The 24485-nt window shown below is 61.4% G+C and overlaps 1 protein-coding gene across 9 annotated transcripts in view; it reads right to left on the bottom strand.

Moving 5' to 3' along the window:
- The window catches only part of SH3TC1 (SH3 domain and tetratricopeptide repeats 1), a 48803-nt gene that overhangs the window by 8652 nt on the left and 15666 nt on the right, over positions 1-24485 (bottom strand). For 3 of the 9 annotated variants that reach the window (XM_038533152.1, XM_038533150.1, XM_038533151.1), the window contains exons 2-12: positions 20027-20244; positions 17339-17413; positions 15401-15528; positions 13848-13953; positions 12926-13072; positions 12134-12344; positions 11312-11388; positions 10311-10506; positions 7110-7243; positions 5476-5514; positions 1732-3396 (exon numbers count right to left, since the gene is read on the bottom strand). In XM_038533152.1, the coding sequence (XP_038389080.1) occupies positions 1732-3396; positions 5476-5514; positions 7110-7243; positions 10311-10506; positions 11312-11388; positions 12134-12344; positions 12926-13072; positions 13848-13953; positions 15401-15528; positions 17339-17413; positions 20027-20198 (2950 nt within the window). In that variant the 5' untranslated portion in view covers positions 20199-20244. Of the gene's footprint in view, position 1; positions 252-1731; positions 3397-5475; positions 5515-7109; positions 7244-10310; positions 10507-11311; positions 11389-12133; positions 12345-12925; positions 13073-13847; positions 13954-15400; positions 15529-17338; positions 17414-20026; positions 20245-23313; positions 23473-24485 lie in introns of those variants that run through there. The other 6 variants (XM_038533156.1, XM_038533155.1, XM_038533157.1 and 3 more) reach the window with 4 other exon arrangements.

The following is a 24485-nucleotide window of genomic DNA, read 5'->3' as shown; positions in this document are numbered from 1 at the left end:
CCTCTTCCACAATTCCCAGGCCTGGGGGCGTCCTGGCCGGCCTCTCCCACCATGCCGCGCTGCCTTCCTACCACGCCGACCAGGCGGGAGCACCGGCTTCCCCACGCTGCAGGCACACACGCGGAGTCCCGAACAGAGTCCTGGGTCTGGAGCACTCAGCGCACAGTGGGGCTGGGATTCAAACTGGCTTCCAGCTCCTTCACGAGGCCAGGCTCCAAACCGCAAATAGTTGCCTCGCCTGAACCTGGGGACTGAGATCGGTCGAGCTCTTTCCCCACTCAGCTGACCCGGACATCAGCAAGGACACAGATGATTGGAACAAGCCCGCGACCCACGAGACCTCTCAGTCATGTTTCCTGAGAGGGACCACACGTCGAATCACAGAGCAACTCCCAGTAATTGTGGAGGGCCTGACGTCTTACAGAGCGTGTCCTCCAGAGACAAATGAAACACGACCAGAAGTCAGGAGGAAGGAAATTCAGGAAATCCCGGAATATGTGGGCGCAAAGAGTGTGCTCCTAAACAGCCAGCGGCTTGTGGGAGACATCACAACGGGAACGAGGACATATTTCGAAATGAGTGGAGATACAAGTGCAACGTACCCAGCCCCACGGGACGCAGGACAGCAGTGTTTAGAGGGACGCCTACATTAACAAAGAAACATTTCAGAAAAAAACATTTAAACTTCCCCCCCTAAGGCAGGAGGAAAAGAGCAGGTAACTAGACCCAGAGCAAGCAAAAGGAAGGAACAGCAAAGGTTCAAGAGCCAAGATAAAATAGTAATGTTGAGAAGAGAGAAAATTCATGAAAGCCGATGACGAGTCTTTGGGAAGATGAACAAAGTGGACTCATCTTTAGCCAGACCAGAAGAAAAGGTGTCAAGTGTTGGAATCGGCAGCGGAAGAGAGGCCATCGGCATGAGTCTTACGGAAATGAAAGGATCACAGAAGAGGATGAGGGATTTGGGCCGACAGAGGTGGAGCCTCGAGCCTCGGGAGACAAACTACCCAAACCAGCTCAGAGACGACGGCGGCCGTCGTTCTCCTGCAGGCTCAGCACAGGGGCAGAACCTCTGAGCGCAGCCAGGACCTGCCCGAGGCTGCAGGGCGCATCCGGGCACCCAGCTCTGGGCTCCTCCCGGAGGTCCAGAGGGCCCCCTTCCAGGCCTGGTGAGTGTCCTATATCCTATATCCCTCAGTGGCTCCCTAGTGCTCTCGGGAACAATGTCAAACCACAGCCTGTGTTCCCCGGCCTCTGCCCTAGCCCCCCAGCCAAGGTTCTCACCCCCCACCCCCCAACACACCCATCCCCTGCATGGCCCAGCCTGCTCACCCTGGGGCCTTGGCACAGGTGGCACCTTCTGCCTACCCTCCATCCCATGCTTGGGCTAGACCCTCTCCACCCTATGAGCCGGGGCCAGGAGCCCCCCATCATCATGATGAGCACCCCATGTCGTGGCTCTTGTGACCCGGGCGTCTGTGCCCCGCTCTTGGCCACCCCCCGCACAGAGCCTGGCATACTGCCGCGAGAGCCGCCCCCAGCCAGCCTCCAGGGCACCTGCAAATAGTCAACACTCTCACTGGTGGAAGAACAACCACTTGCCTCGAAGCGGCAACCCCCGGGTGTGCTCTGGACAGAAGTGAGAGGAAAACATTTCCCTCCAGGAAGCCAGCGCGCCCGACCCAGGGCCCGGGGGAGAGTGGGGCCGCGAAGGGCAGGGCTGGCACTTACCCTCCAAGTGGTCCGTCTCCACGGCGACCAGAAAGGCCCACTCGTAGTAGCACTTGCCCTGCCGGGCGAGGGCCCTGCGGGTGAGCAGGTGGCCGAGCCGCAGGAGCACCCACGTGAAGTCCTGGCCGCAGTCGCCGCTGGGCAGCCGCGAGAAGAGCTTCACGGCCTCCAGGTGGTAGTGCTGGGCCAGGCCCCCGGCCCCCGCCTGCAGGCACAGCGCCCCGAAATTGGCCAGCACCACCGCTTGGTTCCTCAGGTGGCCCCGGCTCCTGGCGACACGCAGGGCGCGGTAGTAGCCCTCGGCCGCCTGCCGGGTCCGGCCCGTCCTCTTGAGGGCGATCGCTGCCACGTTGGCGATGACGCCCTCCTGGTCCTCGCTGGCCACGGCCACGTCCAGGACAGACTCGAGGATGTCCAGGGCCAGCGGGCTCCGGCCGTGAAGCACGTAGAGCCAGGCGAGCGCCACCACGTAGTCTACTGCCAGGCGGCGGCCGGTGCCCGCGGCCGCCTCCGCCGCCTGCGCCATGAAGGAGATGGCCCTGTCCTGCTGCCCGTGGCGGCTGTGCAGCCGGGCCAGGCTGGCACAGAGGGGGCCGCGCAGCGCCCGCCCCGGGCCCGAGGCCAGGGAGGCCAGCGCCCGCCGGAGGTGGTGCGCCGTCTGGGCGGGCGGGTGGTGCAGCCGCGGGCAGTTCCGGAGGACCAGGTCCGCGCTTCGGAGCGCGCTGCCCGGCGAGCCCCGGGCCCGCAGCGAGGCCGCCCGGACGCAGCTCAGCGCCAGGTGCGGCAGGCACTGCCGGCTGTAGATGTCCGCCAGGAGCAGGTAGCCGTCCATGGGCCACGAGGCCTCTGGGGAGCCCCAGGCCCTGTGCAGAAGCAGCAGCCTCTCCAGGAAGGGCAGGGCCTCCTCGGGCTGCTTGAGGCGAGTGTGGTGCCTGGCCAGCAGGAAGCAGGCCCGGGCCTCGGCCTGGGGGCTCCGGTAGGCGATGGCCTGCCGCAGGGCATGCTTCAGGAGCTCCGACTCGGCCTCGGTGCTGCAGACGTGGCTGGGCGTCCCCAGCAGCAGGGCCGAGGCTTTGGGCACCACCTGCACGCACCTGTCCCTGTTCTTCTGCTTCAGGTGAACGGTGGCCAGGTTGGCGTACACAGCCACCGCCAGGAAGAGGTCGCCAAAGTGGCCCCCCAGGGCCCCCAGGGCCTCCTCGAAGTACACCCGGGCCTGGGACAGCTTGAGCCTGCGCACGCACAGCCGCCCCAGGAGGAAGCAGAGCCTGGCGAGGGCCATGGGGAAGCCGGCCTTCTTGGCTGCCCCTCGGGCCTGGGCCAGGTGCCCGGCTAGCTCCTCCTCGTCGGTGAAGCCACAAAACAGCGTGCTCAGCCCCGGCAGGGAGAGGTCATACAGGCCACGGAAGCAGGCCTTGTACTCAGGCGCATCCAGGAACAGCAGCAGTGAGCCCAGGGCCTCCGGGTGGGTCCAGTCGGCCTCTGAGTCCAAGCAGAAGGAGGGCTCCTCACTGTCCGGTGAGCTTGCACCACTGGACGCCGAGCACAGACCCCAGGATGCTGGCTCTTCCGGGCAGTCCTGGCAGGACTTGCATTGTTCTAGAACATTCTTCACCTTCTGTAGGGTCTCACGCGGCTCTGGGGTCAGGGAAGGCAGAGGCATTGCTGCAAGTCACCAAAACCCCCAAGATAGATGAGCACCTGATCTGGGTCCAGGCTGGGGTAAGGACGTCCCTGTCAGGTCCTGCCTGAGCCTCCCCTACCTGAGCATCAAAACTGACATGAAACGCGGAGCCCAGCACCCAGCACCCAGCACTCAGTGGGAACTCAGTCATGGTTACGAGACTAGGAATCACTTTGGCCAAGATTTTTACCCAGGAATGCCCTCCTATGCTTCCTGTTTAAAAGCACTGCTCAGCGATCATTTAAAGTCCTTTTCCCTCCGGGGTGTCTGGGTGTCTCAGTGGGTGAGCATCTGCCTTAGGCTCAGGTTGTGATGCCATTAAATAAATAATCTTGGGATCCCTGGGTGGCGCAGCGGTTTGGCGCCTGCCTTTGACCCAGGGCGTGATCCTGGAGACCCGGGATCAAATCCCACATCGGGCTCCCGGTGCATGGAGCCTGCTTCTCCCTCTGCCTGTGTCTCTGCCTCTCTCTCTCTCTCTCTGTGACTATCATAATAAATAAATAAATAAATAAATAAATAAATAAATAAATAAATTTTAAAATAAATAAATAAATAAATAATCTTAAAAAAAATTCTCTCCAGAAAGAGTTAAAGCCACTTAATGGACAGACATGTCCACATTCCCGGTACCGCTGCCTCCGTGGGATTTCCTCAGCCCTTGGGGGGTCTCCTGTCAGGTACAGCCCCCCCCCCACTCCCATGAAATCCTCACAAGCCGATCAGAGCTATGGGTCGGCACATGCTCAAAAGCCACCCACAGAACTGAGGACAGTGAAGTCTGTGTCCCTCTGTCCAGCCCAGGGCTATGTCTGGCAGGAAAGATGAGGAATGGCTCCCAGACCCCCGGGTCTCCACCTTCGTCCTGGCTGGTTTGGGAATCTGAGGCCCACAGCTAAAGGTGCTGGGGAATCTGGGAACCCCGCTGCCCAAGGGAGCTCGCTCGCTGGACTGCTGGCTTTGCTCGGCCCTCGAAGGCACAGCCAGCGCCCAGGAGCATGCGGCTATGCTTCCTGTTGGGAGAACGGGAGCTTAAAGGGGAATTTGTCTGCAAAGAAAGAACCAGGATCTAAAGGTTCTTCTGTTTCGAGTTCACTCGCACAAAATATGTTCAAAACGAACTCTCTTTGTTAGTCTGTGAAGGCCAGGAATAAACAAGAATTCAGTGCGGTTCAGGGGCAAATGTCTGACCTGACGACCTCATTGGGGGTGTGAATCGGCCGACCACCCCCTCTGATGCTGGCAAGTCCTGCTGCTCCCCATGCAGCAGAGCGCAGGGGTGAGGGGAGGCCCCACAGCAGCCCTGGGATATCTGGAGCCTTCCTTGTCCAGAACCCCAGGTGGCCCTTCCCTGTTTGCATCCAGGTGGACTCTGTGCCCGGGAAACCCCAAAGGGTCCTCAGGCGTTCAAGTGCCCAGGATCTCCCCAGTGCAGATCCTCTGTGGGGGGACGAGATGGAGGTGTGGAGGGAGGAGGGAGATCCCTTAACCAGCTCACCCGGGAAGAAGAGACAGATCCCAAAGGGGCTGCTCCAGCACAAAGCTCCAAATCCAGGCCCTGCACCCCCTTCACCCTCTCAAAGCAGAGAATTTCAGCTGGTCTAGGTTTCAAGAAAGGAACCCATGGCCAGGCATGGCTCAGACTATGGAGGGGAGGCCCCTTTCTGCTGGGGACAGAGCAGAGGCCAGGCATGGCTCAGACTATGGAGGGGAGGCCTCTCTCTGCTGGAGACAGAGCAGGGGGCCAGGCATGGCTCAGACTATGGAGGGGACGCCCCTCTCTGCTGGGGACAGAGCGGAGGCCAGGCATGGCTCAGACTATGGAGGGGACACCCTGCTCTGCTGGAGGCCTGGCGTGTTCATGGGGGACCCACCATGGCAGCAGGGGGAGCTTACCTTCACCTCATCCAGCTCCCCATCAGGGCTGATGCCCCGCCCACCTGCCTTCCCCCAGGGAGGCATGAGGTCCCCACCCCGCCCCCCATCCATGCTGTGCAGCCTGGCATCACCCCAGCCCCAGCCTGGATCCCATAGGAGAGGATCCTGTGAGAGGAGCCTACCTGGTTCTGGCTGTTCACACTCAGCTTCTTCTAATCTGTCTGAAATGGGGAGAAAAAAAGCATCACTCTTGGGCCAGCACCTCCGGGAGGGGCCATGTCAGGAGGGGGTATGGGCTGGAGCGGCCTGAGGGACTGTGGGGCTGAGGATCCCCCGGTGAGGGGGCTGAGGATCCCCTGTCCACAGGCTCTGTCCTGCCGCCACCCCCCAGAGGCCGTGGGCTTCTGCTGCCACCGCTCTGGGGACAGGGGTGCACTCCCTACCCTGGGCAGCTCGCAGTCTCACCCACTGTCCCGGAGATCAGGGCGGCAGCTCCACCTGCACCCCACCCTCCTCGTGACGGGGCTTTCCCTAAGCCTTGGTTTCTGCCTCCCGAAAATGGGCTGACATGAGCAGCTGGCTGGGAAAGGTCGTCTGAAGTCAGCTAGGACAACTGTGCAGGCTCGCGGGAAGCTAGGCGGCCCCCGGGGGAGGGGACCCCAGAACGTCCCCCGGCTGAGGGGTGCCCACAGCCTTCCTAATGAAGACAAGAGCGTATGCCGGGCTGGTTTAAGCCCAACTTGCAAAGCTGAGATCCAAGTTTGCCTGTTTTAGGAAGAGAGACCAATGTGTGGGAACCTAGAAACTTGAACTCCGTTGTTGGAGAAGCTGTTCCTGGCATGCTCATCGGTAAGCGCAGGTGCGAGCAGCAAGTGTGGATGTGCATGTGTGCATGCGTGTGTCTGCGTGACGTGTAGGTGTGTGTGCATGTGTGTGCATGCACATGTACGTATTGCACTACATGTAAGTGTGTGTGTGTCCACACGTGCATTCCCCTGCATCTCTGGGATGAAGGAACCCGGCTTTCCTGTCCTGCCCGTGACAGTCGACCGGCAAATTTGTTGGGGCCCCACTCCCTCGGCTGTGGCTGACACGTGTCCCGCCTCTGCGCGTGGCGCTGCCTTCCCTGAGCACAGGGCGGTGTGGTGAAAGGGAGCAGCATTGTCTGTAGGAGGTGGCAGCCCTGGGGTCCAGCCCCGGCCCCCCAGCACTCAGGCAACCCGGCCAGACCACAGCCACACGGGTCCAGGCCCCTCATCTTGTGACAGCAGGATGGTCACTCTCTCACGGACTCTCGGCGAAGCGGCAGGTGGGCAGCGGGAACCTCAGGGGACTGTGGGCACCTCCCCGCCTCTCTTTCCATCCCCCTCTCTGCACCTGGCCTGTCTGCTACCCCTACAAGTCCTGGGGGCAGCAACAGCATATGTCTGGTCACTTTTAAGTGCCCAGGGGTTTGCATTCCTTCACTTCCTGATGGAGGAAGTCGGGCTTTCAGGAGAGGAAATGTCAGAGGGCAGGGGTGTCTTGAGCAGTGCACGGAAGCCAGAACAATCACGGCCCACCGAGGGGACAGTAGCCTGTCCAGGCCGATGCTGTTGAGCAGGAGCTCAGTGCCTCCTGGGGCTGCCGGTCACCAGCTGGTGCAACCCTGTAGGAAAGCTCCAGACCCTCCCCTGTCCCTCTGGGAATCTGCCCACAAAAACCGTCCTGAGCACCGGGCTGGAGGGGGTGACCAGTTTTAGGTCCCGTGATGTCCCCGAAGCCAGTGGGAGGCACGAGGGGAGCAGCGCCCCACCACCAGCACCCGCACACCTACCCAAGCTGTACACGGTGCACACGTCGGCGCCAGACGCCCTCCTCAGTAGCTGCCTGGCGTCCTCCTCTGAAAAGCGCCCTTCATTGCTGAAGAATGACCTTTCTTCCTCATTGAGAAAAATCACATTTTCCAGCCTGGAAAAAAAAAGGTGCTTTATTTAAGATAGTACATCTCCTAAGCAAGACCCATTTCCACTCATTTGACAGACAGACCCCTCACACCTGCTATGTCTTCACCACTGGGACAAAAACAAAATAGATCCTGCCCTCCTGGATGGTGCCTCACCAGCCGAGACAGGTGCCAGGAGCAGGAGAGGCTGCTACAGACCCCGTGGGTCATGGTAACCTGGGGAAGGTGAGCTCCTAGGCAGCCTACAAAGCCCCACTTCATAGTTCCCTCCCCTGTGAGGAGGGGGCTGACAGCTGCAAGCAGGTTCAGTCCCTTCGCATCCTGTGCTCCCACGGCTCTGCCTACAGCCTCTGCGGGTGCTCCCCACAGTGCCCCACGCAAACACAGGGCACATGTCTGCGCCAAGTCAGGGAGATGAAAACCAGGATGGAGAGCAGAGAGAGAAGGCACAGGCGATTTGTGCTTGTACGACTAAACTGGCAGCATAATATGAAACTTTGGAAAGTGCTTTGAAACTAGGAGCTATTTTGAGAAGTTAAAGAAAATCTTGGGGCAGAATCTGGAACATTCAGCAGAATAACAGGCCTGTATTCTTCAGAGACGTCCTGAAGGACAAGGAGATGAAGGAACTGTTTCGGATTAAGAAGGCGAGGCTGGCGCCACGGGGTCTGGAACTTTCTCTGGGTTTCGAGGGCATGACTGGGATCCTCGCGAGACCTGCGTGTGGTCCGCAGAGAGCGACTTTGCACCAGTGTCGTCTCCCGATTGTGGCAGCTGTGCCGTGGGGATGCAGGTGGACGTCCTGGCTTCAGGGAACGCGCCGCCCAGCTCGCCGGGAGTGGGGCCACGTGCTTGCAGCCAACTCGCCACAGGGTTCAAACACGAGGGCAAAGCAGGAAACAAGCATCACAACACGCTCACATCTGGGCGATCAGGATGAGGGGAGATGATGGGAATCCTGTGCTCTCCTTGCAACTTTTCTCTAAGTCTGAAATCATGTCAAAGTAAGAGGAGAAAAGGCCTGGCCACCAGGTTCATCACACAAAGGATGAAAGCGCAGGGTCTGGCATAGACCGATGTTCAGTCAACACGTGCTGAGCAAACGAGGAGCTTCTGCTGCAGCCCCGTCACCCTAGCGTCAGGGAGCAGACGGACGAGCGCACCCAGCAGCCATCCCAGCTCAGACCCTGGGCGAGGTCAGGGCAGGCGTAAGTCACACGGACCCCAGCTGTCCACGCAGAAGCCGTGGTCTCCCCTGCATACGTGATGGGACTCTAGATGGAGGGTTCCCCAGACAGGGTTCCACGGAACGCCGCCGCTGGGGCTGAGAAAGAGGGTCCTGACGGTGAAGTCAGTGTGGGCAACGCGTTCCGACAGGGAAAGCAGGTCAGACTTCGCGTTGCCTTCCCGGTGCTGGGCATCGCTGCGGACTGCCAGCCAGGCACGTGGAGGGCGTCCCCACCTCGCGTGAGCTCCACCGGGTCTGTGACGGAAAGCTGCGGGGAACCCACTTCGGGAGACGCTGGTCTAGCGGCGGATCTCGGCTCCGGGCCGGCCAGCTTCCAGCTCCCTCCTGACCAGCAGGTGCAACAGACACTTTGAATTTGTGAAGCCAAAGTGGCCTTTGAGGTTCCATCTGGGAGGGGCCGGTCCCTGAATGACCCGGGATGTCAGGGCCAGAGGGTCCCCCGCAGACGTGTGTGGGAGGCCAGGCCCGGGGGCCCTGGGCAGACTCAGTAAAGGCCTTCCGCACACCCACCTCCCGCGGGCTCCCTGCCTGAGGTCTTTCTGATGGAAGCTCAAGCTCAGGGAGCAGAACGGCCGCCAACGGATGGCCTAGCTGTGCGCGCTGACCGCTCACCCGGGACGCTCCTGCTGTTGCCCACGGCCACACAGCGGGGACGCTCAGAATCCCCCAGACAGGGCAGGCATGTCACCAGCAGGCTGTGGGGGTCCTGTAGGGGGAGAAGCGCATCCCCAGGGATGAGCTGTTGGACATGGGACTTGGGGGCCAGCGAGACTCCCCAGGAAAGCGGGCAGGCCGGGATGGAGGGGATGTCCCATGTAGGGGCGCACGTGTCCACACAGAGTTGTTCTTGAGGAGGCGAACACACCTGCTCTGATGGCAGGGGGCAGCCTTTGACATTGGTGGTCACCAGGGTCTGGGTCACAGGGGGTGGGGTGAGGGCGAAGGCCAGGCCCAGAGTCGTCGAACGGCTTTATGAAAAGGAGCAACGTGGTGCACAGGGGTGAACTGTCCCTCAAAATTCATTTATCTCCACCTAGAACCTCAGAAGGTGACCTTACTTGGTAAAGGGGCTTTGCAGATGTAATCAGTTAGGATGAGGTCACACTGGAGTGGGGGGACCCTGATCCATGACCAATGTCCTTCTAGGAAGAGGGAAACACAGGGACGCCCGGGTGGCTCAGCGGTTTAGCGCTGCCTTCAGCCCAGGGCGTGATTCTAGAGACCAGGGATCGAGTCCCACATCGGGCTCCCTGCAGGGAGCCTGCTTCTCCCTCTGCCTGTGTCTCTGCCTCTCTCTGTGTGTCTCTCATGAATAAATAAATAAAATCTTTAAAAAAAAAAAAAAAGGAAGAGGGACACACAGACGCGTGGGGGCAGGGCTGGGGTGCAGGTGAAGATGGAGGCAGAGACTGGGGTGACGCAAGCCAGGCTCGCTGCAGCCAGCAGGAACTGGAAGAATGTGGAAGCAATCCTCCCCTGGCGCCTCCGGGACACCTTGATTTTGGACTTGTGTCCCCTAGAACTGGGACAGAATTGCCGTCCGCTGTTCTTGGCCCCCAGTGTGGTGCTTTGTCATAGCATCCGCAGGACAACGCTGGATTTCAGAGAACAGCCCCTGCCCTGGTGAAGGACAGGGCACGCCGGACGGGAAGGACGCCAGCCCGGGGACCAGGGAACGAATGATGCCTGGACGCTGGCGAGGGCGGGAGGCCCAGGCCCAGGTCCAGGATTGTCACCTAGGAGTCAGCCCAGGGCGGGGGCACCAGGACTTCCCACAGGGGTGGAAGGGCAGGTCAGGAGAGGGCAGGGCCTCGGCCACTCACTCAGACGCTTGGCCCTGCACACTGATGAGACTCGTCCGCACAAACCCGACCTGGCCCGAGGCCACGTGCCGGCCCAGGCACCAGGGCAGGCCGGGCACCTGGGCGCCCAGGATCTCGATGGCATCGCCGCCCCTGAAGGTCATCTCTTCAGGCCCAGATCCCTGGTAGTCCGCCACCGCCGAGGCCAGGCCCGTGGCTGTAGGAAGGAGGCCACACGGTCAGTGCTGGGGGCACACCCGGGGCGGGGGGCTCGGTTAGGAACAGGTGGTTGGGGTTGCGATGGAGCATGGCCACTGCACCCAAGGGGCCGGGTATCTAGTGATCCCTGGAGGGGGCACCTTATCTCCATACTGAGGATGAGAAACTGAGACCCAGAGCTGTCAGCCTCCAAGGCCAGGGATCTCTCCTCTGTCCCACCCCGGCCAGGCCAGGCCAGGCCAGGCCAGCGTCCACCCAGGACAGGTGCCTCTGTAAACATAGGTGCCTCTCCCATGAGGCCTTATAGTCCCTGAATGGGTACACAAGGCCATCCTTGCACCAGCCAGCATGGGCAAAGCAGAGAGCACTGGACCAGGAGCCCACACTGAAGGCCCATGCTGTTTTTGCAAGAGAAGACCTAAGATCTAAGCCTCAGGAGCCTCCATTAGTGCACATGGCAAATGCAGCTGGAGCCGAGGCCACCTGTGTGAGGGCCCTCGGCGTGTCAAATGTGCTGCCAGGGAGAAAGTCGTGCGTGTGGATGGTCTGTGAGTGCAATGCTCGGGCTCCCTGGAGGCGGGGACCAGCACCCGGGCCGTCCTGGTCTCACTGTGTAAAATGAATTTGGACCAACCGGTGGACCTCTTAGCTTTGGTTGTCACAACATGAACTGGAGAGGATTCTCACTACCTCCTCTGGCTTGGGGAGGATTCAAGGTGAGCGCAGAAGCCTCCTGAATGCTGGTACCTGTCCCTCCTTGCCCACCCCTTCCCCAGGGGAGAAAGGCCAGTGGAAGAATTTACCCATCAATGGGGTGTCTGATGTCACAGGTCGGCTCATGGAGTTGTCGATGGGGTCCCAGGGGACCCTGAGAGCCCACCTGCAGTGGGACAAGAGAGGATCTCAGATGTGTGGCAAGCTGAAACTGAGTAGGCTGGACAGGTCAGCAGAACCCAGGGACCCAGGCGAATTCCAGCACTTGCCCCCACTACACACACACACACACACACACACACACACACAGGCCCAGGTGTGTGGCACTGCCAGCAGGGAGCCCCATGCTGCCCAGCCCAGGTGCTTCCTGCCTCAGGCTGGCATCCTGGGACACCTCCCTCCATTAGCCTAAGACACAAGCTGAGCCATTGCCTGTTATTTCCCAGATTCTAAACATCAGGGCATCGAGTTTCTCTCTTTGCTTTGGCTGCCAGGAAGCTCCAAGCCAAGTTAATGCCCCACATTGGACACACGAGCAGGAGCTTACATGCCACCCGTTCTTGCCTTCCCCAGGCTTTATCTGCCTCATACCTCCCTACTATGGGCACACATTATGCAGCTAGTGCCCTCAAAAGCATTTCAGAACAAGCCAGAGCATGAAGCAAGAGCTCCAAGCTGCACACTCCTGCCAGGACGGCCCTGCCACAGAATGTCAGTGTCCTCAGGCAGGTGGCAGCCCTGAGGTCCAGGCCTGGCCTGGTTTGCCATGGCCACAGGCTGGAAGCGGCAGGATAGGGATGCAAGCAGTTCTGCGGGGCCCTGTCCACCTCCTCTGGCCTGCAGACGAACTCCATGTGGCCCGACAACACGTGAGACTGACAGGAAGCAGAGAAACAAAGGTCGGTACCTACTGATGAAATGGAATCAACGTTTCTGGAGCGGCCACCGCTGCCACCTCCTCGGAGGACGTGCCAGGGCTGGGAGCAGAAGAGTCCACTGCGGAGGCTGCCTCTCCCTGGGCACCCCTCGAGGCTCGCCTGAGGGGCTGGGGGCCGCCCCCTGCACCCCGGGGGCTGGTGGTCAGTCGCACATGGTGGTCAGGACACAGGACAAAGAAAGGACCTTTAAAGGGACAGAGACCATCCTTCAGTGTGGCTGGCCGCAGGTGGCTGGATCTTTGCCAGGCGGGCTCCACATGTTCCCTGCCAGGGGACATGCGTAAAGGCCACCGCCCTGCAGGGTCTCCCAGCCCCAGGCTCTGCATCCACAGAAATAGTTGACACCAGCCTGGAGTCCCAGCTCCACTCTGTGAGCGCAGAGCCTCAGTTTCCCTGTCTGAGGGGACCACTGCTGGGAGCCTGGCCACCTCTCTTCTTCTCGGGGACCAGGGGAAGGCAGGCAGCTTTGTGGTCTGTTTGCGGCTGACTTGTGCCCAATTACTGAGGTCCCCTCCGCACCCTAGCGGTACGGGTGCCGCTTGTGGAACCCCTTTGACTGTTATTTCCTGGGGGCCTGACCAGGTCTTTATAGCTAAGCAACAGGGCCCAGGCATTTCCCGGCCAGAGTCCCCCCATGTGCTCCTTCCTGCATGAGGCCCACATTAATGTCCCCGCACAGGCCAGAGCCTCCCGGGCCCTCCTCCCCAGGGCGTCCCCAGCACAGCATGGGGTCGGCCGACGTCACCGTCACCGTGCAGCGCTCACCCTCCTGGGTGAGGAGGCTCTCATGCGTCAGCGTCAAGGCCTCCTGGTCCACGTGGACTTGGACGACCGTCTCCTCATCCTCGTTGGGCGAAAGCAGCCAGAAGGCCTGGTCGACGAGCAGGTTTTCCAGGCAGTGATGAGTGAAGCCTGGGGACCAGACAGGCCGGGTCACCAGCAGGCTCCAAAAGGAGGCAGGGAAGCCTTGCGGCCCTGGAGCTGGGGGAGCCCTGCCCTATCTTGGGGACTCGGGGGACCGTCTGAAACCCAGAGAGGCGCCAGGTCTGACCATCTGGGCTGTGAGTGGACTGGCGGTGACCATGGGAGACGCCCTGGACTTCCCTGTGTCCTGGCGAGTTTGGGCAAGGACAAGCCACTTGTCTGACCCTCAGTCTCCACATCCGTGAGATGGGATGAGAATGTTCAAGGGGAGCGTGTGTGCTGGGGGGTTGGCACAGGCCCTGTGCCAGGTGCCCAAGACACTGTCGCTCTTATTTTCCATGCTCTCAGCCCTTGGACCGAGGTGGTGGAGCACGGTTCCCCAGAGGATGCAGCCGGACCCCACATGTGCCTCCTAACAGATTGGGGTGCTTTAGAAAGAGAGCTCTTGGGCTGGGCTGCAGACAGCCTGGTGTGAACTCAGCCTCCCTCGAGGTCTGGCCTCGCAAAGCTTCTCCCACAACGCAGGGCAGGAAGGAACATGGAAGGCAGCCCGTGTCTGGGGACAGACCCTGCGCCTCTGCACCCATCCCGTCCATCCTTTCTCCCTGAGAGCGGGTGAGCGCTAACTCCCAAGTCCCACCACACTGGCGGTTGTGAACCAGCCTATTCTGAAGCCCAATTTATGACATTAAATGCTCAGTGTGTGACAAGTGTCCTCTGGGGGGAGTCCCCACAACCAGTTCTGGGAGGGCCACCACTTTACCAAGAGCGTGGTAGGTGGAGAACTTCCAGATTTCCTCGAAAGTCTTAAAGGTCACCACGATCCGATCCTGGTCACTGTGGATAGACAGCAGCCTGGCCGATAACTCCTATGGGGAAGAAACGGTCCCGGGGGAGGCGGGGGGCTTTCGGCATCTGGCCACCGGGACAGAGCCGCGCAGCACAAACACTTCTCAGAAGTGACCCAGGCAGGGGTGGAGGCTCAGAGCTGGGTCCTTTACAGCCCGAGGCGGGGGCTCTCAAGCCAGCCGTGGCTCCTCGTGCCTGGGCCAAGCCCTGCTCCTTCCCAGAGCCCCTGTGCGCCCCAGGCTCAGCCTCCACCCTCTGCAAACCAGGTCCTCCCTGTAGGCCGTGCACTCGGCCCTGTGCACCCCAACCGAGCCCCTCGGGCAGCACGACGCAGGCATCCGCCCTAACTCTGGTACCCCCTCTCCCCTGACTCCCATCCATGAACACTCTTGGTGGTGGTCAGGCTTGGACAGAACACCAGCACTTCCGAGGTACCATGTATGTGTGCTGTGGATGGGTGCTTCTCTGGGCTCCAGTTAAGAGCCTGAGAATGGGGGCACCTGCGTGGCTCACTGGTTGAGCATCTGCCTTCGGCTCAGGGCATGATCCCAGGGTCCTGGGATTGAGTCCTGCATCAGGGAGCCTGCATCTCCCTCTGCCTGTGTCTCTGCCTCTCTCTGTGTGTTGCTCATGAATAAATAAATAAAATCTTTTTAATAAAAGAAAAAGAAGAAGAGCCTGAGAACGGAGGCTGCGTGTCTTATTCGAGGCCTGCCCCTCAGCACATGGCACAGCTGGGATTCCGCCCCCTGCTTGCACCACCCAGGGCTGGTACTCCCATGCTGTTTGCTGGACCTGCACCTCAGCTCCGTAGGGTAACAAGTTTAAGCATCCCTGACTGGTGCCTCAGAAGCTGGGTTCTGGCCAAGGTCAGGCTAGGCTGGCTGCAAGGTCACATGGTGACTGCCCAGCCCTAAGCCCAGGACCTCCACCACAGGGACGTCGCCCGGCCCGGCCCCCTCCTTGGCCACCATCCTGCCAGAGCGTCCACTGTGCAGAGGTCTACAGGGGTCTGGCTCCATCAAAAGCTAAGAATAAGATCCACACACACCGTCCTTTTCACTCCCCATGACAGAGACTTTAAGAATCTCTGGCAGGGTGGGGGGCATGCTGACCGGAATGGGACACTGGGTGTACAGTGGGCCACGTGGTGGGAACTGCAGGGTGTGATTGGTGGCCCAGTCATCCAGGAGAACCGACAGGGACAAGGTACAGTGCCACCATGAGGTGTGTTCCAGGGACGTCCTCCCCTCCTGTGGCCTTGACTCCTTAGGGACAGAGGTCTGGACATCAAGAATTCTCCTCCTAGATCCACCCCTATCCTCTGTCCCTGCTCTTGGGCTTGGAACCCTTGTACCTGCCCATGGCCCCCAGAGAAGCCAGGCTGGCCCCCAGGACATGGGCCACCTCCCAGGGTCCCCTAGCATATGGGCCACCTCTCCAGGCCCCCAGAGAAGCCAGGCTCACCCCCAGTGCATGGGCCACCTCTCGGCTGTCATTTTCCAGCAGACGGAGCCGGCGCCTCACGGTCTGCTGCAAGCTGGGGTCCGGCAGCCCAGTCTTCCTCCGCACAGCCAGTAGCTGCAAGGTCAGGTCTGGAAGGGGCAGCACAGAGTAAACAATTGGCAAGGTGACCAGCATCACCCTGACCTCCAGTCCCGACCTCTCCTATCACCTGAGCACCAGACAGGGGCATTCAAGCTACAGCAGACACCCACAGGCATCCCAGGACTCACCACCCTGTCCCCCAAACTAATCCCTCTTCCTTTCTCCCATTTTCCAAAGAGCTCCCAGGCCCCACCCTGCTCAGACCAAGAACACCTCCCTGTACCACACAGCACACAGGTCCACCAGGGAACTGCCAAACTGAGCCAAACCCACCACAGTCCCCCTCCCTGTGCCCCGGGCCTATAGGTCTGCCCTGGACCCTGCTCTCCCTCCAGTCCCCAGGCCCATGGACAGCCAGAGGGTCCCCTTATGATGAGCTCTGGCTTGCCGCACACCCCAGCGCTCAACCCTCTCAGTAAGTGCCATCCACTGTCCTGAACAGCCACCGCCTGCCACATGGAGCCCTTGAGCTCTCGAAATACAGCCAGTGTAACTGTGTGAACCAGATTTTTCATTTTATTAAAGATAAATGTAAACATGAATTGTGTGTCTCCTGTATTGGCTAGCATGGCTCCAGGGCTTTTTCTTCTTGGGTAGAGTAAGATGCAAACCCTTCCCACCTTCCCCCCAGCACAGCCTCGAGCCTCTGGCCCTGGTTCTCCCACCACCTCTTCTCTGGCCTGTGGCCTCCCTGCTGCCCTAGGACATCAAAGCATCCCCCCCTACCCTGCCCCAGGGCCTTTGCACTCACTACACCTTCCACCTGGAGCAATTGCTCCCAGACCAAATACTGGCCTGCCTGACAGGCGGCCCTACAGTTCAGATCCCAGCTGAACCGCCTCTCTGCCCACCCCCACCCCTACCCAGCTAAGAGACCTCCCAACGGTGCTACTGAGATCCCCAGAGCATGTGCTGCTCCCCAGGGGTGGAGGGGAAATGAGAGAAGGAGGGATGAAGAAGGAGGAGAAGAGAAAGAGGGAGGGGAGAGGAGGGCAACATGGACACTTCTGGAATCAGGACTCAGTCTCTCCCCCCCCCCACCCTCCTGCCTAATGGGAACATGCCCAACATTTCACAACTGGTTCTGGGATGGGACGCCTCCAACTCCCGTAAGAGGGCGGGTGGCATTGTCAGACTCAAAATAATCTGCCGCTTGCTCAACACTCCCTGGCCATCGTGAGTGACCACAGCAGCACCGGCCACCCGGAAGGCAAGTCGGGGGACGGGCGGGTGTCGAGGCAAAGGGGAACTGCCAGCAATGCTGGGGATTTTGTGTCACCATAGCCGGGAGCTTGGAGTGGGGTCTCAGGGGTAAGGGGCTCCTTCTCACCTCATCTCCCTCCACTGCCCAGTTCTTCCTCCCCTCGTCTGTGCCCTGCAGAAATCCCACCAGTCCTTGGAGCCCCCACCCCAGAAGCCAGGCCCTGCCCCTCCCTCTGTGTCCCCCACTGCACATCCCACCTGTGGCCCCTCCCAGAGTCTCACTGCCCCCACACCTGGGCCAGCCTCCTGGCCCGTCCACTCCTGCCCTCAGGCCCTGCGTGGAAATGCAGCATCCTGGGCCCTCCCCTGGCGGGGCCGAAGTAGAACCTGGGGGCAGGACCGGGCCATCCGCACCTACCAGCCTCCCCATCCCCACAGCCATCTGGGAGGGGAGTCTGGGGACGAGACTTTCCTAAACCCGCAGGCCATGGCACAGTTGGGGCTGGAGGGAAGAGGGGATGCCCAGGGATCCCACGTTGACGGTCCTACCCAGACTGAACCCTGCTGCATGATGTGGGGCCCAAGGATGTCTACCTGTGGGGTATGTGCCCATCTGGCCAGGAGGGGTCCCAGCAGCAGGCCCAGAGCCGCCAGCAGGAGGAGTGGCATCTGTAACAGAGAAAGGTTGTGGGATCAAGGTCAAAACAGGTGACGCATAGCTATGCCAGCACAAAGCCCCCAATATTTCTGGAAGAGATGTATCCATGCCCCTGCAAACCACTGACCCCTTGTGTCCCCTTTGTCCAGGTCACAAAAGCCCGAGGAGGATGGAGGGGTAGGAGGTTCTCCATGTCCTAGAACAGGTAACCGCAGGCTTGTGGCCTCTGACAATGACACGAGTGTATTGTCCAGCTGTGCTGGAGTCTGGAAAGGTCTTACTGGCAAAAAGGTGTCAGCAGAGCCAGTTCTTCCTGGAAGCTCCATAGGGGGAGCCTGTCTCCAGCTCCTAGGGGCGCCCACCTGTGCCCTCAGACAGTGGCTTGTCCTTGATCTTTGGAGCCAGAAGATTCTGACCCAGGCTTCTCTTTCCCTCTCTGGATTCCTAACTCCATCTGCAAAATCACCTCTGCTATATGATCTGGGGCCCAGGATGTGCACTTGTCTGGGGGCCACGGCTCTACTGACCACAGAGGGCAGGTGGCAGCCCAGGAGGAACCCCAGGTCTGGGACAGCCAGGGCTGATCCTGGTCTGTCTGCACCATCACTCCCCGAGGGTGACATATGCCCTCTCGGCCTCGTGAGGAGGGTCGGGTGTGGCTCACAGCCTGGCAGGACTGACGAGACACCCCAAAGTGCAGGCCAGCAGAGGGGGTGCCCAGCGGGCTCTGGAACTGAGTGATGCCAGGACCCCTCCCTGTGGTGAGTCCACACCAGCAGGGTCACCCTGGCCCTTCCCAGCTCCTCACGGCCAGGGGAACCGAGGAAACAGGTGTAAAGATGCCTCAGGCTGCCGCCATGTACCTCGTGAGGCTTTATTTGTGTTCTCCCCACACATCCATCATTCACTGGCCATTCAGATCTCTACTGAGCATCTCTGAGCTCCAGCCCAGGCCCCGGGCACGTGACCCGGAGGAGGGTGGGCAGGTGAGGCAGGGAACCCTGGGGGGACGCAGGAGAAACGGACTGTCCTCAGCTCAGGGAGGGTCCTCCCCCTGCAGCTTGTCCCCAGGGCCCAGGACGTAGAAACAGGGGTCCTGGAGATCACACAGGCGCTTCCCAGGTATCCAAGCAGGAAACAGGCCCAAGTCCAGCTGGGCAGTGACAGTCAGGATCCCCCCTGGTCCCCCTGCACAGTCGGGATCCTCCCGGGTCCCCCTGCACAGTCAGGATGCCCCCGGGTCCCCCTGCACAGTCAGGATGCCCCCAGGTCCCCCTGCATAGTCAGGATGCCCCCGGGTCCCCCTGCACAGTCAGGATGCCCCCGGGTCCCCCTGCACAGTCAGGATGCCCCCGGGTCCCCCTGCACAGTCAGGATCCTCCCGGGTCCCCCAGGAAAGTCAGGATGCCCCCGGGTCCCCCTGCACAGTCAGGATCCTCCCGGGTCCCCCTGCACAGTCAGGATGCTCCCGGGTCCCCCTGCACAGTCAGGATGCTCCCGGGTCCCCCTGCACAGTCAGGATGCTCCCGGGTCCCCCTGCACAGTCAGGATGCCCCCAGGTCCCCCTGCACAGTCGGGATCCTCCCGGGTCCCCCTGCACAGTCGGGATGCCCCCGGGTCCCCCTGCACAGTCAGGATGCTCCCGGGTCCCCCTGCACAGTCAGGATGCTCCCGGGTCCCCCTGCACAGTCAGGATGCTCCCGGGTCCCCCTGCACAGTCGGGATGCTCCCGGGTCCCCCTGCACAGTCGGGATGCCCCCGGGTCCCCCTGCACAGTCGGGATCCTCCCGGGTCCCCCTGCACAGTCGGGATGCCCCCGGGTCCCCCTGCACAGTCAGGATGCTCCCGGGTCCCCCTGCACAGTCAGGATGCTCCCGGGTCCCCCTGCACAGTCAGGATGCTCCCGGGTCCCCCTGCACAGTCAGGATCTCCCCGGGTCCCCCTGCACAGTCAGGATGCCCCCGGGTCCCCCTGCACAGTCAGGATGCTCCCGGGTCCCCCTGCACAGTCAGGATGCTCCCAGGTCCCCCTGCACAGTCAGGATCTCCCCGGGTCCCCCTGCACAGTCAGGATGCTCCCGGGTCCCCCTGCACAGTCAGGATGCTCCCAGGTCCCCCTGCACAGTCAGGATGCCCCCGGGTCCCCCAGGACAGTCCGGATGATCCCATCCCTGGCAGTTCCCTGCTTCCTTTCCTCGCTTGGCCTCAGGTGCCCACGTCTCTGGCACATCTTCTCCCCCAGGGGGAGGCCCCGGCTTGGTCCTGGGTGGCCCCGGATCCCCTCTTGGACAACCTTCGTTCGCCCCCTAGAGGAATGAGGGCTGCCCCGTTCTGAGCAGTCCCAGGGGCTTCAGTCCTAAGGACACAGCAGGACCAGGAGCGCCAAGGTTACTCCAGAGCCGTAAATTCCCCGGGGGCAGCTGTTCCAGAGCTTCCCGGCCCTCCCCTCAGCACACCAGGGTTGTTATCAGACACACACGGCCTCCTGGAGAAACACCAGCGGGGCCCTCGTGTGTCACAATGTCTCACTGGGCACAGGGCGGTCTCCACACGCACCCTGACCGTGTGGACGCCGCTCCATTCCCGGGCGGCTGGCCAGTGGGGTGGACGGCGCGCTGTACTCACCGCCTCCGCCCAGAACCTCGGCCTCCTCGGGCCCTGCTCGCGCCCAGATGACCGAGGAGCCCACGGCCGCTCTCTGGACCTTGTGGCCGCCACCACCGCCTCCCGAGGGCGCTGTGGGCCCCCTCCCCCTGGTGGCCGGCTCCTCCCAGGCCGCCTCCGCTGGGCCCTCCATGTCCGCTGCAGCCTCAGGGCCGGGGGCTCCGCATGCCAGCTGGCCACTGTGGGCAGAGGAGGGGGCTGGTCAGCAGCGAGGCCTCCCCAGGGACACAGGCGCCCGTGGGTGCCGCGCGGGGTGGGGTCAGGAGGGGAGATCGCCTCCCCTTCGCCTGGTGGGCCTCTGCACATCCTTCCAGAGCTCTGCTCCTGAGTCGGGGGGCCTCTGCTTCTCCACTACGACAAACCCCTGCCGCAGGCTCTTTCTGAGACCTGGGCCCCTCTCACCAGCTGGGCTGGAAGTCTCTGCGGGCAGGTGGGGGTCCCACTCCAGCTCATCAGTAGACCTCTAGGAAGTAGCTCAGAGCCCGACAGGTCATGGCTGCTCAAACATTCCTGCAAGCGCCAGACGGACGTGGGGCACAGAGAAGTCCTCTTGGGACACGCTGGCACCTTGGACGCGAGCAAGCCCCCCACACATCCTGTCCAGTGGGGCCGGAGCAGACTCCCACAGAGACACCATCGAGTTCCATTTCCCACAACCAGCAGCGCTGTGATTCTGGCCTCGGGTTCCCAAGGGACCCTGTGGCTCCTTACAACACCACAGCCCCACCCCGCCCCAGGCTCCGGGGATTCTGCCTCCGACACTGGAAGAGGCCTGGGCTCTAGCAGGGGCCCCGGAACACCGTCCCATCCCAGGGGCCAGGAAGTGAGCCAGCTTCCAGGCTGCTTGTGGAGGGAAGGAAGCAGGTGGCAGATGGCAGGGAAGGAGGAAGTGGCCGAGGCAGAACGAGGACAGAATGGGCGACTGCTCCCCCCCCAGGAGCAGTCATTAAGCCTCCCTCCTTACTGGGGTCAGAGATGAGAGATGGATCAGAGATGTCCAGAGATGGACACACCCTGCTCCTGGGTTTGGGGCTTTGTCACCAGTGAGGACACAGAAGAACACAGAGTCCCCTCTCAGATGGAACACCTGGGGTGGCAGGGGTGCCGAGTGGTCAGGGCTGGGGCTGGGGAAGACCCCCAGCTGGGCCCCAGGGACGGGAAAAGCCAGCTCTTTGCTCAGCTTCCACCTCGGGGACAGTGGAGACGAGGAATGGTCCTGCCAGCTCATGCGCAAGGTCGGCAAGAGCACAAGCAAGAGAACCCCTCATTTCGGGACCCCCTGACCCTTGATGATGACCGATGAGATTTCACCCCAAACCTAGGACTGGCCAGCGGGAGCTCCGTCTGCATGCAGGGACAGGAAAGCACCGTCTCACCCCTTCCCTGGAGGATGTTGGGGAGCAAGTCCCCAGCAGCGGGCAGAGTACGGGGGTGGCCATGCAGAACTGAGCCTGGATGGCAACCACTGGCCCTGGTCCTGTCCCGCAGCTGCACCCTGATGCCCTTGGCAGAGACAGGAAGCACCTGGGCAGCCTTAGAGATGCTGGGGTGCAGGACACAGGACATGGGGCACAGGTCGTGATAGATGAGGTGAGGGCTCCCAAAGCATCGAGCATCCCATGAAAGCAGAGGAGCCCCCAAAGCCTGTGAGGCCCAGAGTGGGGGGTTTGGTTCTGTACCCTGGGAAGTCCCCTTCAGTCCTAGAAGACAAAAGAGGGGAGCTGGACCCATGCTGGGCCTTGGGTTTATTTCCCTGCCTCATGTTGTCACCAAAACCAAGAGGCCGCTGGATCTTTATCAGACACAACATGGAATATACAGGACCCTTCCCTTCAAGGTCTGTTCCCACCTCCCTCCAGACCCCCTGAACCCAAGGATTGGGCCTGGACCCAGGTTCCCAGGGAGCCTTGGACACCAGTGTTTGTCACCACCTGCATGTGCCAGGGCTAGTTAGTTCAGGGGTAATTCCCAACACTGGGGGGTGGAGGGAGGGAAGGGGGTTGGGGAGTCAGCGAGGCCCCCGGGGGAGGTGGGGACCATGTACAGAGGGGCTGACAGGTGGGTCCAACAGCACGGTGGGGCAGAGCCCAGAGACAGCCATACGCCCAAGGTCACTTCTTGGCCACAACCGTCCAAAGGGCTCAGGACTGACCAGGCAAAGCACGGAAGGCCCGAGTCACCACATAGCTGGGCAGCAGCAGAGCAATGACGGAGTCCCAGACCCCCGGGTTCCCAGGGAAGTGGGCCAATCCCTCTGGCCATCTGCTCCTCCCAAGCTGGACAGGACTCACGGGGTCAGTGGCAAGGCCTCCTGCCCGCCTTCTTTCCTGGCCCTTGGCGATTTGAGGCCAGGGCTCCCGTGGGAGCTACTGCCCATCACCCAACACACCCAGTTCAGCCACATGTGACCTGTCCCCAAAGCCTCCATGCACTGGACACCAGCAGGACCCAGGGACACTGCTCAGCCAGTGGCACAGGCAGCTGGCTCCCCTCCCAGGTTCCCTGGATGGTCACGTGGGGGAGTCTCAGCCCACAGGGGGGCTTCACAAGGCCTGCTGCCCCTTCCTTGGACCCTCCCCTAAAAGGTCTAGAGTGATCTCCACTGGGGATTGGCAAGGGCTGCTTTTCAGCCCATTATAAGCCAGGATTGCTCCCATAATCCAAAAGAAAAAGATAAAAAAAAAAAAAAGAAAAAAGAAAAAAGTAAAGAAAGAAAGAAAGGTAGTAATGGCCACGGAGGCTGCAGAAGCAAGTCACCGTGTTTCTGGCAGGAATTACTCTGGTGCCCCTCCTGTGGCCTTGGTCCCAAACAGCCCATCTGCTCCAGCACCAGAACCAACAAGCCCCCAACAGCCTGAGGCCGGCAAGGTTTGCAGGAGCGAAGCTTCCAGGGGCCCCTACCCCCACCCCCAATGGGGACCTGACTCCAAGGAGCACCCAGGGGATGACACATACAGCTAGGCTATCTCCATCCTTGTAAAGCATGAAGACCCCTCTCTGTCCTTCCGGATCCAGCTCCATGTACTGGCTGTGGTCCCCAGGCCCCAGCCAAGCCCAAGCCTGGGCTGTTTCTTTCCCTCCTCCTGGCTTCACCTGCTGGCTTGCAGCTCCCACACCCCAGCTGACCATGGGGGTGCTGGGACCAGGATGCCTGAGGTCTGCAAGGCCAGCCTGCCGTCCCTCCCCTCTGACCTGCTGAAGCCCATGTTGGGGTCCAAGCCTCCCACACCCCTGCCCGGCCACATTACCCTTCAGGAGGCACATCCTAGCCCCCACCCTGGGCTCAGCAGGGGGCCCTGCGGCCGGGCATCTCGCAGGACTGTGCCGGGTCCCGTGGCAGCCTCCTATCCTGTTCGCCTCGGCCCCGGGGTCAGGACCGGCCCATCCGTGTGTGTGTCTGGGGGCACCAGGGGCCTGCTCCCGGCTGCCTCAGGGACAGCTTCCAGAGCAAAGGGAAGGCTTCCTGGGCTCAGAGACCCTCCCACCTGCCCCGTGACGGATGTGCCTGGGCAGGCGGGGCCATGGGTGATAGTCGTCAGTGCGGGGGCGGGGGGGGGGGGGGGGGGGTTCCTAGTCACAGCTGGAGATGAGGAAGTGGGCCCAATCTGTGCAGGAAGGTTCCCTCCCCGCTTCCTATAATGGCCTCGCTCCTCCTCACAGGCCGGGGCTTCTCCAGTGGATGCAGCTCCCAGACCGCAGCCCTGGCAGCTGACCTGGGCTCCTGGGGGGCCGCTCTCTGGTCACCATCACAGGGAGACCCTCCCTTCTGGCCTTCACCCTCTTTGCTCAGTCTGTCTGGGACAAAAACCCCGGGGGGTGGGTGCCTGGTGGGTCAGCAGCAGGCCGCAGGCCCTGGCCAGCACCCGGCCCAGGGGAGGAGACATGGGGTCGGTGGGCTGGGAGAGCTCTCCACGCCTCACTCTGCCCACCCAGATGGGGAGAGCCGATGCACCTGCCTCACAAGGAACACTCCAGGGTTACAGCTGGTGTTGAATAAAAGTGGGTTCCACAGAGGGAGAGGTGGTACCTTTTCAGTCCTGATTGGGTTGGGGGGTCTGATGGAAGCACTCATGGGGCTCGTCTAGAACCAGTACCTTTTGGTTGCACATAGACCCTGTCCACACCACCAAGAAGCACCTCTTGAGTTGTCTGGTCACCCCTGGACTGGGGTGGTGTCCCCCAAGATCCATCCCCACCCAGCGCCTCAGCAGGTGGCCTTACTTGGGAAGAGGGTCTTTGCAGATCTGACTTGTTAGGATGAGGTCATGCTGCAGGGGGCAGGGGGGCCTAACCCAGGGATGGTGTCTTATAAAAGGAGGGATGTGGATGGGCATGGGGCAGAGGCCATGTGACCACAAAGGCCAGAGGGAGGGACGTGGCTAGGAGCCCCGGGAGCTGGAGGAGGCGGGAAGCAGGAGGT

The sequence above is a fragment of the Canis lupus genome, chromosome 3, assembly GCF_011100685.1.
Source record: "Canis lupus familiaris isolate Mischka breed German Shepherd chromosome 3, alternate assembly UU_Cfam_GSD_1.0, whole genome shotgun sequence".
NCBI lineage: Eukaryota > Metazoa > Chordata > Mammalia > Carnivora > Canidae > Canis > Canis lupus.
Note: the sequence above shows the minus strand (reverse complement) of the source record. Positions and strands in the feature narration are given on the sequence as shown.